Source organism: Peromyscus leucopus, chromosome 22, assembly GCF_004664715.2.
Source record: "Peromyscus leucopus breed LL Stock chromosome 22, UCI_PerLeu_2.1, whole genome shotgun sequence".
Classification (NCBI taxonomy): domain Eukaryota; kingdom Metazoa; phylum Chordata; class Mammalia; order Rodentia; family Cricetidae; genus Peromyscus; species Peromyscus leucopus.
In genome coordinates, this window is record NC_051081.1 from 1,215,867 (window position 1) to 1,230,797 (window position 14,931).

General features: G+C 57.8%; 1 protein-coding gene across 1 annotated transcript in view; it reads right to left on the minus strand.

Annotated features, from left to right (window-relative positions):
* The window catches only part of Ap3d1 (adaptor related protein complex 3 subunit delta 1), a 34,904-nt gene that overhangs the window by 3,673 nt on the left and 16,300 nt on the right, over positions 1-14,931 (minus strand). Inside the window, exons 7-23 of the mRNA XM_028861169.2 lie at positions 13,231-13,370; positions 13,073-13,146; positions 12,314-12,363; positions 11,098-11,147; positions 10,597-10,645; positions 8,631-8,776; positions 8,000-8,379; positions 7,076-7,307; positions 5,912-6,057; positions 5,378-5,519; positions 4,848-4,919; positions 3,976-4,051; positions 3,681-3,877; positions 3,382-3,455; positions 2,692-2,863; positions 1,670-1,744; positions 1,210-1,311 (exon numbers count right to left, since the gene is read on the minus strand). Of these exons, the coding sequence (XP_028717002.1) occupies positions 1,210-1,311; positions 1,670-1,744; positions 2,692-2,863; positions 3,382-3,455; positions 3,681-3,877; positions 3,976-4,051; positions 4,848-4,919; positions 5,378-5,519; positions 5,912-6,057; positions 7,076-7,307; positions 8,000-8,379; positions 8,631-8,776; positions 10,597-10,645; positions 11,098-11,147; positions 12,314-12,363; positions 13,073-13,146; positions 13,231-13,370 (2,177 nt within the window). The remainder of the gene's footprint in view (positions 1-1,209; positions 1,312-1,669; positions 1,745-2,691; positions 2,864-3,381; positions 3,456-3,680; positions 3,878-3,975; positions 4,052-4,847; positions 4,920-5,377; positions 5,520-5,911; positions 6,058-7,075; positions 7,308-7,999; positions 8,380-8,630; positions 8,777-10,596; positions 10,646-11,097; positions 11,148-12,313; positions 12,364-13,072; positions 13,147-13,230; positions 13,371-14,931) is intronic.

Here is a 14,931-nt window from a genome sequence, read left to right on the forward strand (position 1 = left end):
CCCATCACGTCACACGGTAGGGACCGCAGGAAGGGAGCAGGTGGGACAGCAAAGCTAGGACTCTGGGGCTGACAGGTCAGGGGCAGGAGACTGAAGACAGACTGAAGACCAGTCACACACTGGAGCATCACAGAGCCACCCACAGGAGCAAGGCTCCCACACTACACAGCATGGAGGGATTTCAAGAACATGGAGTGGCCAGGAGGTGGTGGTGCACGGCTATAATCCCAGCACTCGGGAGGCAGAGGCAGGAGGATCTCTGTGAGTTCGAGGCCAGCCTGGGCTACAGAGCGAGATCCAGGACAGCCAGGACTACACAGAGAAACCCTGTGCTGAAAAACCACACATGGAGCTGGAAAGATGGCTCAGTGGTTAAGAGCACTGACTGCTCTTCCAAAGGACCGGGTTCAAGTCCCAGCACCCGCATGGCAGCTCACAACTGTCTGTAATGAGATCTGACATCCTCACACAGTCATACATGTAGCAAAACACCAATGCAAATAAAATAAAAAGAAAAACCACACACACCCAAAACCAAACCATGGGGCTGGGGGCTGGGTTGATGGCGTGGTGGTGAACAGTGCTTGCTGCTCAATCCGAAGAAGCTCAGTTCAGATCCCAGGACCCATGGAGTAACATTCACACACACAACTAAAATCAGCTTTCTTATGGGGGGCGAGGCGGGGTTTCTTAGACATGAGCCACCACACCAGGCAGGCTTAAATAATCTTTTTGTTGGTTTTTCTTTTCTTTTCTTTCTTTCTTTCTTTTTTTCTGTTTTTTCAGACAGGGTTTCTCTGTGTAGCTTTGCGCCTTTCCTGGAACTCACTCTGTAGCCCAGGCTGGCCTCGAACTCACAGAGATCCTCCTGCCTCTGCCTCCTGGGTGCTGGGATTAAAGATGTGCACAACCACACCCAGTGTTAAAATAATCTTTGAAAAAAAAAAGGCGGGGGTGTGTGGGGTGTGTCTCAATGAGAGAGCCAGACAACAGAGGCCACCTAGTGTGGACTCCATGACAGCCAATATGCAGAGCAGGCGAGTCCAGAGACAGAAAGGGGATTCAAGGGCGACAGGGGTCAGGAAGCGGTGTGGCAGACTGCTCACGAGTGAGGCTTCCTACTGGGGTGATGGAAGGTTCTGGAAGGGAATGGTGGGGAAGCATGAGAGCTGCAGGCACTTCAGGGAAGTGGTTGGTGCTGTGCCTCACCCTTTCCCGGTCCTCGTCCACATCCTCGTCCTCTGGCTCCTCTCTCTTGAGCTCCTCACCCTCGTCCTTAGCTGGGGTGACAGTGCTCACAGCAAGCTCTTCCTGCAAAGCGGGGAAGGTCGGGGTGAGGTGGAGGATGGGGTGGAGGATGGGGTGCTCTTCCCCGACTGCTCCGAGGGCTCCAGCTTGAGAAGCAATAGGGAACTCCGAGTCCCCCCGAACCAGTGCTGCCCCCACCTGCGGGCGGGGGACATTCTCCAAAGGACACCTGTGGACAAAGGTCCTGCTGGCCACCACCCCTCTGCCTCCCTGAGCCTTGCTAAGCAGGGTCCCACAGGACAGCCGACACCGGCTGACCAGGCCATCCTGGTGGGCTGGACTGCAGGGAGAAGCCTGGCACTGGTTGGCTGCTGTGGAAATACAGGCGGCACCTCTGAGGACACGCGGGGCAGGTACTCACTGTGGATGGGGCAGGAGCAGGGACAGCAGCAGGCGGCGGCGGGGTGGTGGACAGCCAGAAGTCTAAGTCCTCACCCTGAAGCCATAAGAGGAACACTTTTGACAAAGGCAGGGAGGGCCAAGGGCAAGGGCTGGTCTCCAGCTGGTGGCCATTCCTGCCTCCCTGCCCCAGCCCAGCCTGGCTGCTGTATAGCACAAGTCCTGGCTGCTGACTGGACCCCACAGGGGCTCGGCCAAGATGGCAGCAACAGCCACCAGTCAGTCGGGAAGCCAGCTGGGCTAAGTGGTGACTGGAGCGGTGTTAGAGCCAAGCAGCAGGTTCTCACACTGGCTCAGGCTGGCCTAGCAGTCATGGCAATCCTTTCCCCCAGTCTCCTGAGTGCTGGGATCCATCCTGCCTGTGAGCTGGCTGGTGGTACAACCTGGGCAAGAGACCGACAGGCAGTCTCCAAAACACCACCCCACCAAGCCACACCTCAGAGGCTGGCTGCATTGATGGGTGGGACCCTGGACTTGATCCCAGCCTTCGACAAATAAAATCTATTTTTAGCCAGGCCTGTTATCTCAGCTACTCATGAGGCTGAGGCAGGAGGATTGCAAATTCAAGGTCAGCCTGGACAACTCAGTGAGATCTAGTTCAAAATGCAATGTAAAAAGTATCCTGCGAGTCAAGTACCTTTAATCTCAGCACTTGGGCGAAAGAAGCAGATGGATCTCTGTGGGTTCGAGTCTAGCCTGGTCTACAGAGAGAGTTCCAGGATAACCAGAGCTACAATGTGAGACTCTGTCTCAAAAAAACCAAAAACCAAAAACCAAACCGAAGCGAAGCGAAGCAGCCTGGGGATGGGCAGGGTGAGTACCCCCTCCCCAGCATGTGCCCAGGCCTGGTCCCAGCACTCAGTTGGTTTGTAGAAGGCTAGCCCAGAACAGCGGCTCCCTGGGCATGGCCCTCGCTGGGCTTGCACGGTCCCACCCTCTGCGGCCCTGGCTCTGCACTGGCCCGAGCCTGGGGCCCTCACACACCTTCTTGTCCTTCTTCTTCTTCTCCCTCTCTCTCTCCTTGGGCTTCTTCTCCTTCTTTCTGGGCTTCTTGCTCTTCTTCTCCACCCCAGGGACGCCCTCCTTCTCGGGGGACTTCACAGTCTCAGCATTCCTGTGTTTCTGGACAGGCAGCTTCTCGCTGTCAGCCAAGGGCCTTGGGGAGGAGGCGGTGGGTCAACCAGGTGAGCTGTGACCCCCCTGGGGCTGCTGGCCCCACAGATCCTGAGGCTCCAGCAAGTCCCCAGACAGCTGCAGTTCCGGAGCACGGACCCCATTCCCTGCACGACTAAGCACCCCAGTCTTTCCTCCCACATTCCGGATGTGAACAGGGCGTGCCCATGCCCACGTGGGATGTGGATGTCTGTCCAGGTGCACACGTGTCCAGTCACGGGGAGGGCAGAGGGCAGTGTCGTCTGTCTCTTACTGACCCTGGAGCCCCCTCACTCAGCCAGGCTGGCTGCCAGCGGGTTCCTGGGTTCTGGGGGCCAGGGCAGGCTTTTAACGAGCGCTGGAGAAGAGCTCGGGCCTTCCCGCTCACAGCGCAGGCGCCGTGCCGGGCACAGCGCAGAGCCCCACCATGGCAAGGATTGTCCCAGCGCCCCGGGAATGGGGACTCACCACCCGAAGAGCAACCCCACCCAGTCTTCGGTCTGTTCCTCACCCATCACTTACTTATCCAGGTCAATGTCCAGCGCCCTGTAGGGGTCATTGGGGTCTTTGTCATCCTCATCACTAGGCAGAGCATTCTGAGGGATGGAAGGGATGGAGAGGTCAGGGCTCAGCCAACTAGCAACCACGCTGTCCTGGTGGAGGCTCACTTCGGCCCAAATCACAGACCTGCCTGGACAGTCATGCCCACACCACCCATGTGCCAGCTGCCCAAGGTAAGGGCCATGGCTGCCAGCTCACAGACTGGAGTGAAACCATGTTCCTCGTGGAGGCCTGCGTGACGGGGCGGGGCAGGGACTGACCTCGGGCATCTCCTCGGTGACGATGTCCACGCGCTGGGCGGGGGCGATGTCCTCGTCGCTCTCTGTGGGCAGGGAGCTGTGGCGACGCCTGCCCTTCTCCTTCTCCTTCTTCTTCTTCCTCTTCTTGTCCTTCTCCAGCCGCTGCCGGTGCCGCCGCTGCTCCTCCAGCTTTACATACTGGTCCGACATGGGCATGCCTGCGGGGACATGTGGACGGCCAGAGCTCACAGACGCCCGCAACTCTGTCAAACTCTGTCACATCCCACTCATGAACCCAAGACAAGGAGACACTCGCCTGGAACTTTCAGAGGCACTGAGAGGTCGATCTGCACCACAGGAATGTGCTCCACACCTGGTGCATCCTGGTATCGCTGAAAGAGGGACCACAGGGTGTCAATGTGCCTCGGGGACTCAGGAGAGGGGAACCCTGTGTGCCAGAGAATGGTGGCCCCCATTGCAGCATGGGAGCATTACTCATATGCTTCAGGTTCCATAGACAGGTGGGGGCCTGGGACCACAGCCCTGGAAAGTGATGTCATAGGCTATTTACACCTAAATCTATCCACGATTGTCACTGTTTTGGACTCGGACTAGAGGCCGGCCTCAACCTCACTCTGTAGCCAAGGGGCGACCTTAGATTTCTGCTTCTCCGGTCTGTCTCCTGAATCCTAGGTGACCACACCTGGTTGTGTGGCCCTGGGGATGGAACCCAAAGCTCACGCATGCCGGGCAGGGGCTCTCCTCACAGAGCCCTGGGGCTAGGACCAATAACGCCTGCTCTGTCCACCTGAGAAAGCAGTCCACATTAACCCAGAGCAGGTGTCCCTCACACCCTGGGGGGCCACAGGGTTCACCAGCGACTCTGACACACTGCAGGATCTGGCTGAAACCCCTTGGGGCCCTGAGGAACTGCCAAGAGCGGAGATGCCAGCACTTCCTGTAGGTCCAATGGGCCAGCGGGGCCGAGCATGCACCTCCAGGCAGTCTAGATGGGCTCCACCTGGAACGTCAGGCTCTCTACCAAGACCGGGACGCAGCCCAGCTCTGCTCAGCTGTAGCCGGGACTACACATGCACAGCTCCCTCCCCAAGGCCTGGCCCTAAGTACGTTACCCTCTTGGAGGGTTCAGTATGGTAGCTGGTGGGGGGACTCTCAAGGACCACTTGCCTTCTGTGGGGACGGGGAGCTCTTGATGTAGAAAGGGTTGTTGGCTTGCTCCTGTTTCCGGGCTTCTCGCCGCTGTGGGGACAGGACTCTACGTGAGTATGTGTATCAGAAAAGTGCCTGTCCATCTCCCAAGACCCAGGTGGGCAGGGAGGAGTCAGAGTAGGAAACATGAGGACCCCCTCAAGGGGCAGAGCTCACGGGTAGGCCGACCGCTGAGCCTATCTCCCAGCAGCAGCACTCAGGAATGGGCAGACAGACCACCTGAGGTTCTGGCCTCCTGGGAGCAGAACTGGCCTGGGTCTGCCCACCCTGGTGTTCTGCTGAGGGTCCAGGAAAGGGGGCTCATGGGAGGGCTGCGCCACCAGGAGGGCAAGGTGGGACCTAAGGGTCCTCTGGCCTGGGTCACAGGCTGGGGCTGGTTGTATGGCAGAGCCTCAGGTGCCCCCAGGCCTGACCATCAGCTACTCTTTGTAAGGAGACCCAAACTGGGTTCTGCCCTGTGCTGGGTGCTCCTGAGACGGCATGCTCACCCGGGCTAACTCTTCCTCGTCCTCCTCAGGCTGCCGGCGCCGTGCATGCCTGGGCTCCTCTTCATGGAAGATGGCCTTGGGTTTTTCATCCTCAGACTCACTGTCCGAAGGTGGCTCATTGATCCAGGCATCCAGGTCTAGGCTGGGATGTACAGAGGAGGTCACATGGTGGCCTGGTCTCCTCTGTGTTGGCCCACCATATGCCTGTGACATCTCTCAACATCAGCATCACAGGGGCCAGGCAAGGCAGGATGCCATAGCCCCGGAGAGAAGACACAGAGATGGGAAGGCAGGAAGCCTGGGAGGAAACAGCAGACCAGGACAGGGGCCATGGAATCTGGGAGGACTATGACCGGCAAGGATACTCCCAGAAGGACCAGAGAACAGGGGTGCACAGCACCAGGACACAGTGGCCGTCTCTTGTTCCCTTGGATGGTTGCCAGTCCTGGGGCATGGGAGCCGCTATCTAATTTCCTAGATCAGGGACCACTTGAGTGGCTGCAGCCCCATCACCCCCACATCCCCAATCCTCACCCTTCAGGAACTGGGACCTTCTTCTGGGCCTTGGGGGCCACGGGGTTCAGTTCACCAGCGAACAAGGCGCTCACTTCCTCGGCCACCGGCACACCTTTTGCCTGTAGCTTCTGCACGTGCTTGACCAGCTGCAGGATGCAGGACGCCTAGGGGAGCAGGGGTCACGAGTGGCGTGCCTGAGGATACGGTGTGGGGCCTGTCCTCCCCATTCGCTCTGCCACAGACCTCATCATGTCTTACTGTCTCAGACAGGGAGACAAGGCCCGGTCAGAACAGGAGGGAGCTCAGTAATGTCATCTCAGGGGGACCCCCTGGAGCCCCTCAATCCTATGCTGGCTCGAATTCTCAAGACACAGCTGTACAATCAATCCCAACAAAGTCAACGTGTGGCTCGGGGTGGGTTCCTCCTTCCCACGGGGCTCAGCCGGGGGAGCTCCTTGAGCACAGATGCGTCAGCACCCACACCTGACCTCTTCAAAGGGTCCCCAGAGACCGAGTAGAAGCCTCACGGCACCTGGTTCAGTGGGAACCTACATTACCATGATGTGCCAGGAGCAGCCTTGGCCACTGGGCCCCATGCCCAGGTATCAGCCCAGGACCTTGGCCAGGCTGTCCCAGGCTGGGCATGAAGACACTGCACATGCCTGAGACACACACCTCCGGGTTCAAGCCCCGTCCCACAACAAACCAACAGAGAGGATCCCAAACCAGCTCCCAGAACAGCAGCAGGGCCTGCCCACCTCCTAGGCCGCTTCTCATCCACACCACAACCCCTGCTCACGGACCCCAACCCTCAGGTGGGCAGAGCTAGGGGATACTTGAACAATTCACTTTAGAAATAGGAGAAAATCCCTTCCATCTACTGGCTCTGTCCAGGACAAGGACCTAGAAGGAGACCAAGAGCGTCTCTAGACATGGGGGTCCCTGGTAACGCTACCCGCCCTGTGAGTCCAGACCTAGCTATGTGGGCACACACGTTCACACAGCATCCCAGCTGGAGGTGTGTTGGGGGGCAGGAACTGTGGGATCTTTAGGAGGCGCCCTGCTGGAGGCTCTGCTGCCTCACATGAGGTGTGAGCAGACAGCCCCCACTCCTGACGGACACCATGCCAGCCCTGGATGTGCTCACAGGGCACGAGCAGAGCCCCGGCCTGCAGGCCTTACCCGCTCCTGCACCTCCAGGTCAGCGCTCTGCACAAACTGCGGCAGCCGCTCCACCAGCAGCTGGGTGACCTCCTGCGCAGCCTCGGTGTCGGCGGCCTGCTCCTTCTGCTGCAGGATGGACGCGTACAGCTTTACCACGTTCTGCACATACACAGCCTGGATGTGGCCGGGCAGTGTGGTGACCTTGGGCCGCAGCATGGCCTCCAGGGTTTGCTGGGGCGCCTGCAGGTGCCTGGGGAACAGGGACTGCATGAGGCTCCTGAGCACACTCACAGGCCTACCTCACAAGGAAGCCAGGGCAGGGATGTGGGGTCTAGACTTCTCAGCTAAAGTGCAAACTTGGGGCACTCGCTTTCACTAAGCAGATGTGGGGAACTAAGTAAGAACCACGAATTCCACAAAAAGGGACACGGTTTGAAAAACCACGGCAAAGATGAGACTATCACCAGCAGGCACAGAGGACCCATGCGACCCACTTGCTGCCGTCACTGTTCTTGGTAAAAAGCGTTTGCTCGGCACCACAAACCCAAACACTCCTCAACGCACTTCTGACATCCATGTGCACTCTGTGGCTGCCCTGTGGGTTCAGAGAGGAGACCCCCCACTGGGTCCTCAAAGGAGCACTGAGAAGTGGCTGCATGGGCTGAGCCCTGGGGCACTGGGAGGTGCTAAGTAAATTTTGTGACTCTTCCAGAGAAATGTGCTCTCCAGTAGACTTCTGGGACAAGTTGGATATTTAACAACAAATCGACACCTGCTCTGGGTCACAGCTGTCATGTGTCCTTGGAGCCAGGTATCTGAGGTGGCATGTAGTACTAGACACCCCGGCCTACCCACCTACATGCTCCTGGAGCCTGGCAAGAGGGCTCACACGTCCCTCCACCAGGCCACACTGGGCCCCCTCTGAGGGCCACACCAACTCACTCCGAGAACTCCCCGCAGATCCAGGCGGCCGCGTAGAGCACCTCACAGATGCCATTGCGCTGGGTGCTACTGGTCACAAGGTGGGCGCTGTCAAGCAGTGCCGACATCTGAGACACGGCGAACTTGCGAATGGCCTTGACCCGGATGGCCACATCTAGCATCTGTGCGGCGATGAGGTGGCCGTGGCGGGTGCCCTCCAGCCGCGTCAGCTCCACGAGGATGCTGATGTACCACTCGAAGTTGGTGATGTGCTGGTAGTTGGACTGGCTGCAGATGTCAATGATCTTGGTGAGCAGCTCATCGCGATAGGTGGTGCCCTCGGCCTTGTCCACGTGGGTCATTAGCTTCTTCACGATCTCCATCAGGTTCTTCTTGGACACCTGCGGGAGAAGAGCCTGCTGGTCAGCACAGGTGGACGTGACCAGCTGTGAGATGACAGCTGAGACTGAGTTCAGGAACCCAGGAGAGCCGGCTTCTTCCCCAGACAGCGGTCACCCCGGGCAGGAGTCAGCATGTGTCTGACTAGGGGAGGCTGACTGAGGCCCCATTTCCTACAGCCGGGACAGGTGCTGCCCGCTGAGCCGGGTGCTGAAGCTGCAAGGGCCCGCGTCCTGGGCACAGGGACACACACCATTCCATAGAGCAGGTCGAGTGCGCGCAGGCGGATGGACTCGTCCTTGTCATCCAGGCACTGCAGGATCAGGTCCTTGTGGGACTGCACAGATTTGGGGTGCGTCTTCAGGATCTTAGACATGGCCAGCAGCCCCAGGTACTTTACTGTGGAGACCAAGTGGCCATTAGCTTACAGACACCCAGTGGAATACCATGGCCAATGGGTGCAACGGAGGAATGTGTCACCACTTCTGGCCACTGTGGCCCCAGCTGGCACTTTTGTGATGCCCACCCCCCAACCTATCACAGCATGGTCCACAGGCACGGCCTTCTGGAAACCGGGGCAGCAGATGTCAGGACCCGGCAGGGTAAGAACCGCGTGTGTACTATGCGCTGGCCTAGCAGCAGAGTGTGCGCTGCTCCTCCAGAAGAGCCGAGTCTGGTTCCCAGCACACATCGGGCAGCTCTGACATAAGTCCAGCTCCAGGACATTAGGTGCCTCCAGTCTCCATAGGCACTGGGATTTCCGAGCACAGACTCACACATGAACGCCTAATTACAAATGGCAAAAACTTACAAAGAACTTAAAAAAATATGTGTATTTAAAAAAAGGAACCAGCCGGGCGGTTGTGGTGCACGCCTTTAATGCCAGCACTCGGGAGGCAGAGGTAGGCGGCTCTACAGAGCAAGTTCTAGGACAGCCTGGGCTTCATAGAGAAATCCTGTCTCAAAAAAACAAAACAAGGGCTGGAGAGACGGCTCAGCGGTTAAGGTACTGTCTGCTCTTCCAGAGGTCCTGAGTTCAATTCCCAGCACCCACATGGTGGCTCACAACCATCTGTGATGAGATCTGGTGCCCTCTTCTGGCCTGCAGTCATATATGCTGTATACATAATAAATAAATCTTTAAAAAAGCAAAACAAAACAAAACCCCAAACAAAAACAACAGCAGTGACGGTGGTCTAAGGACCATGCCCACATGCTCTAAAGGTCACTGCTGGCCCAGTGTGGGCCTCACGGAAAAGTGGGGAGACTGAAGCAGAGCCACAGACGACAGCTCTGCACCCAGAAGCCTCAATCTGCGACAGGTTCTGAGGTGGCCGCTCATCAACAGATGGCCCAGCCTGCCACCTGGTCTGGGTCAGTAAACGACCCCATTCTGGAGCAGTGTGAGACACAAGGAAGGCAAGAGCAGGTCACCATATACTCCCTCCCTGAGGACCAGGCCGACGCTAGCCTGAGACTCTGCACCTGAACCCTGGCTCTGCCTCCACCTCCCAAGGGCTACCCTAACAGGTGTACCCGCACACCAGCCTCCCTCTCCTTCAAATGAAAAACAATCCCATTTTCATTTGTATGGGGGTGTACACCAAGGTCAGAAGACCATTTGTAAACGTCATTTCTCTTCCCACCACGTGGGGTCCAGGAAAGGAATCAGGGCGTCCGGCAGGTGTGGTGGCAAGCCGCTGTATCGACTGAGCCATCTCGCCAGCCCGTTCTGCTTTGAGACAGGGCGTCGTAGTGTGGAACCAGGCTGGCCCTAAACTCCCAACTCTCCTGCAGCGGCCTCTGCTCCGCAGACCTTACAGTAATTATTTCCGAGACAAGGTTTATGCAGGCCAGGCTAGCCTTGAACTCGTTAGGCAGCCAGACATAACCTTGAAGCCTGTGGCTCAGACCTGGTTTCTGAGGCCCAGGCAGGTCTGGATCCTGAACCTGACACACTCACGAGTGAGCGCAAACAGCTGAGCCTGAGTGCAGCCCAGATTATCCCCATGCCTGCTGTCTCCACACTACACTCGGTCCGGCCCTGCCGTTCAGGGCGCTGCCTGTGCAGCACCCAGTGCCCTCCCCACGGTGACCCGACTGCCCAACCCAGTCAGCGTGCTGGAGCGCACAAGGACAGCAGAGGGCGGGCGGCCAGGTGGGCTCTGAACCCCAGGCACGGCATTCAGGCATGATCCCTGGCAGGGGCGGTCACTTACAGTTCTGGTCCGAGTCTTCTATCAGTATCCTCAGCTTCTGAACGCAGAGCTGAGGAGGAACGAACGTCACAGTGGTCAGGCTTTCCCAGGCAGGCTCCAGCTGGTCTCCACCCGACCACCATGCTCTGCAGCCTGTCACCAGCCCCGACCAATGGCATGCATTTGGGTACAGGAAGGGGAGGTGACTGCAGCCTTCTCACTGGAGACCCTGCTCAGCATGACAGAGTGGATCTGCAGGTGCCAGTGAAGGCAAGTGGGGGCATCCCTTGTCTGCAGTCTGCAGCTGCCCAGGCAGACTGAAGTTGGCTCCAACAGGGCAGGAGGAGGTGCGGTGGGGAAAGGAGGTGCCTGTGTAAAGGACTTCCTTTAGATTTCAGCTGAGAAAAACACATTTGGAGGTGATCACCACAATGGTTTCCCGACTGGCTGAGGAGCCTTGGGCCTGGCCACCCATAAGACCTAGTTCTACTGATCTGCATGGCTCCTTCTTGGCAGACGCACCTGGATGCTGGCGCTGTGGTTGGGCATGCCGGAAGACAGCGAGATGAGCACTGGGGCACATGGAGGATGAGGTTAGTGCTGTTGGGTCAGACACTGCCACCCTACCGACCCATCCCCACCAACAGGGGCCTGGCTGGCTGACAGGAGACTCGCGTGTTCAGAAGGCAGCTTACCGCCTGGGCCTGGGTCTCCCACCCTCCCAAACAGGAGAAACTTTTGACCTGAAGCCCTGGTACCTAAGACAGGCTCACGCACAGTCCCTGTTCCTCTCTGACTTCTGGGAGTGCAGACCTATGCTGGAGAGCGGCCCCCAAGACCTCATGGATTTGGGGAGCTCTCAGATGACGACAATCCACACATCACCAGCCTGTGGCTGAGGACACAGCATGATCTGACTGCCAGGGAGAGTTCTAGAAGCCCTGACTGCTCTTCCTGTGGCTGACAGTTAGGTCCTGTCATGCAAGGGTGGCTATGTGAGTCCTGAGGACTCTCCTGTGATCACTGTGGCCTGGAGACGGGCTCACCCCTTCATGCCACCTTTCCCTCTGCTCCTTCCACCCAGGCAGGAGAGCCATGCTCAATCACAAGCCCAAGGGTGCTGGGCCCAAGTCCCAAGTCTCTATTTTGGGTACGCTGTGTGCCGTGTGTGCAGACAACGGTGAACGGCAGGCGTCTTCTGAAATCCTTCCCACCTGGTTTCTTGAGACAGGGTCTCTCACTGACCCTGGAGTCCGCTGATGGACTCAAGGGGCTGCCAGCAAGCTCCAGGGATCTGCCTGTCTGTCTTCCAGTGCTGTGGATGCGCTTAATTCCCTGGGCCTGTAAAGCCCTGGAGGAAAGAACTATCGCAGCTCAGTTCTGCTGGAGGGGCCTGGGGGAAGCCTGGAAAAGTGGGATGCTGCCTCCCAGGTGGACATGTGCTGGTTTTGGGCTCTGTCCCCACATGGGAGACTAACCTCTCAGATTTGCAAAGAGGCCTGAGGAAGAGCTGGGAGATGAGCCATGCAGACACCTGAGTTTACACCAGCACCAGAGAAGAAGACTTGGGCAGGAGGCAGCCACCTTATCCAGATGCTCTGGGTCCTAGGTAGCTCAGGCCTCTCAGCTCCTTCCAGCAAGAGGGCCTGCATCCTCTCCTAGCTTGATAGCAGCTCAAGAGGGCGGCTGACCCCCCACCCAACCAGCCCCCTCCTGGCAGGCTATGGTCAGCACTCACCTGCAATCACGGTATTCACACACTCGTACAGCAGGGACATGGCAGAGGTGCTGAGAGAGAGGAGAGTGTGAGGACCAGCCCAAACAGTGTCACACACTAACAAGGTCACTCCACTACTACTGTCCCTTTAGAGCCCTGTGACACCATGGTGATTACTATGGTCCTCTCAGGCAGGGAATGCAGCCCAAGACTTTTAACTTCTCTGGAGCCCCAGCCCGGGGACCCCACCCCTGCCCTACAGCTCCTCCTAGGTCACCCTTCCAGAGGGTCAGTCCAGGGGGACACGACATGGCGCTGGGGCCCCAGGAGAGCAAAGGGTGACACGAACGCACTGCTGGGTATGTGGAGTGCAAGTGAAAGGTGACTACACTGAGCTAAGTGTAGTGGTGTGCACTCACAACCAGCACCCAGGAGGCAGGAGGACGGTTGTGAATTCCAGGCAAGACTGGGCTATAGAGGGAAATGTGTCTCAAAAAAACCCAAACAGGCCGGGCAGCAGCGGCGCACACCTTTAATCCCAGCACTTGGGAGGTATAGCCAGGAGGATCTCTGTGAGTTCGAGGCCAGCCTGGGCTACAGAGTGAGTTCCAGGAAAGGTGCAAAGCTATGCAGAGAAACCCTGTCTCGAAAAACAAACAACAAAACAAAACAAAAAACCAAACAGACTGAACAGACTGGCCTCGGCAGAGGGTGGAGAGCAGTCGATGTCTCAGCAGCACCAATGTCCCTGCCCAGGGATGGTGGCCGAGGAGTAACTACCTGTGAATGAGGTTGGTGAGCGGCTCAATCAGCTTCTTGCCCAGCCTGGGCTCCAGAGGAGTCAGGGCGCCGAACTACAGGACAGAGGCGCTGTGGTCACTGGGAGATCCGCAGACTGCGGATCCAGGCCAGCACACACCCCACCCTTTTGCACTTACCAGCTTGATGATTTTGATGAGGACCCAGTTGTTGGTGGAGGATGTCATGAGCTTGAAAAACAGCGGGGCCAGGGACAGGTAGTTCTTAGGGTTGCGACGTGCTAGCTCGCAGATGACATTAACAGCCGCAGACTGCACCCCTAAAGACCAGGAGATGGGTCCACATCAGCAAGGAGTGGGATGTTCTGCTACCAAGGTGGTATCTCTGTCAACAAGGGCATCCCTGTTTACAGGGGACGTCCCCATCAGTAACCAAAGAGCCGGACACGCCCACCACAGCGAAGGAGCTGCCCATCTACAGGGACACCCTGGACAACAAGAACCTGTGCCACAGGGCTCACGGCAGAAGCCTGGGGACACACTGGGGACTGTCACCACGCACACAGCATGTGGTACAGCGAATGGTCCCCGCGCTGCTCTAAGGATACACTGCTCCTGCTCGGGACACAACGGTTTATCTACACCCCACCCTCTAAGTACCATTTATTTGTTATGAGTGTGTGCTGCATGTAAGCCTGGGCAGCACAGGTCTGCAGGGTCTGCACACCAGAAGGATCCGGAGTGCCAGGAGGCTGTGAGCTGCAGTGGGGTGCTGAGAACTGCACCTGGGTCATCTGCAAGAGGGGACAGTCTCTCGACAGCCAAGCCCTCTCTCCGGCTGTATATCTATCTCCCTTTTGCTCTTCGGCTTTCTGGGTTTTGTTTGGTTTCGTTTCAGGTATGCGTGCTGAGTGGTCTGTCTGCATGCATGCCAGAGAGAGCTCAGATCCCATTACAGAAGGTTGTGAGTCACCACGAGGATTGAACTCAGGACCTTTGGAAGAGCAGCCAGTGCTCTTAACTGCTGAACCATCTTGCCAGCCCCTTGGTTTTGTATTTTTGAGACAGGGTCTCTCTATGTAGCCCCTGGCTGTCCTGGAACTCACTCTGTAGACCAGGCTGGCCTTGAACTCACAGAGATTCTCCTGCGTCTGTCTCCTGAATGCTGGGATTAAAGGCGTGCGCCACCACCGCCTGCCCTTTTGCTTTCTTGAGACTGGGTACTGACGCAGGAGGGAAACTCCACAGTGGTCACCACCCACAAGTTGCCCATGCTGTCACGAGCAGACCTGAGGGACTCTTTCTTTGGTCTGTCACTGCTGCCCAGTCTGGCAGGGCTGGGGTAGAATGGCGGGAAAGGTTCACACAGCCCTGGGCTAAACACCACCCTGCCTTCAAACAGTCACACACGCTCACAGATGCACACACGGATACCCACGTGCACACACAGGAGTGGAGAATCTGTCCTGTCTAGTGGAGTCGCAGCAGGAGCCGCCTCCCTGAGACGGAAGGAGTGCTTCTTGGCACTTCAGCAGCTCACTTTTTCTGATGCAGGGTCTCACGGAGGCAGGCTGGCCTTGAACTCCTGACCCTCTGCCTCCACTGCCAGGCCTGTGCCACCACACCTGCTCTATGTGGAGCTGGGGATGGGATCCAGGCTTTAGGATGTGCTGAGGGAGCCCAGCCTCTGGCCTCAGCCTACATCCCAGGCTGCCCTTAGAGTTCTGTCTTAGCCTGACAATAAGTTCCTTAGGTGACCCGGAGCCACCACGACGGAAATGCCCGGAGCGCCTGGTTCATGTGGACAAGCTCACTGCAGAGCTGGAGGTGCTCTGGCCTCCTCTCTTCCTTTCGGGGCGGGGAGGGACCCGGTTCCCCAGG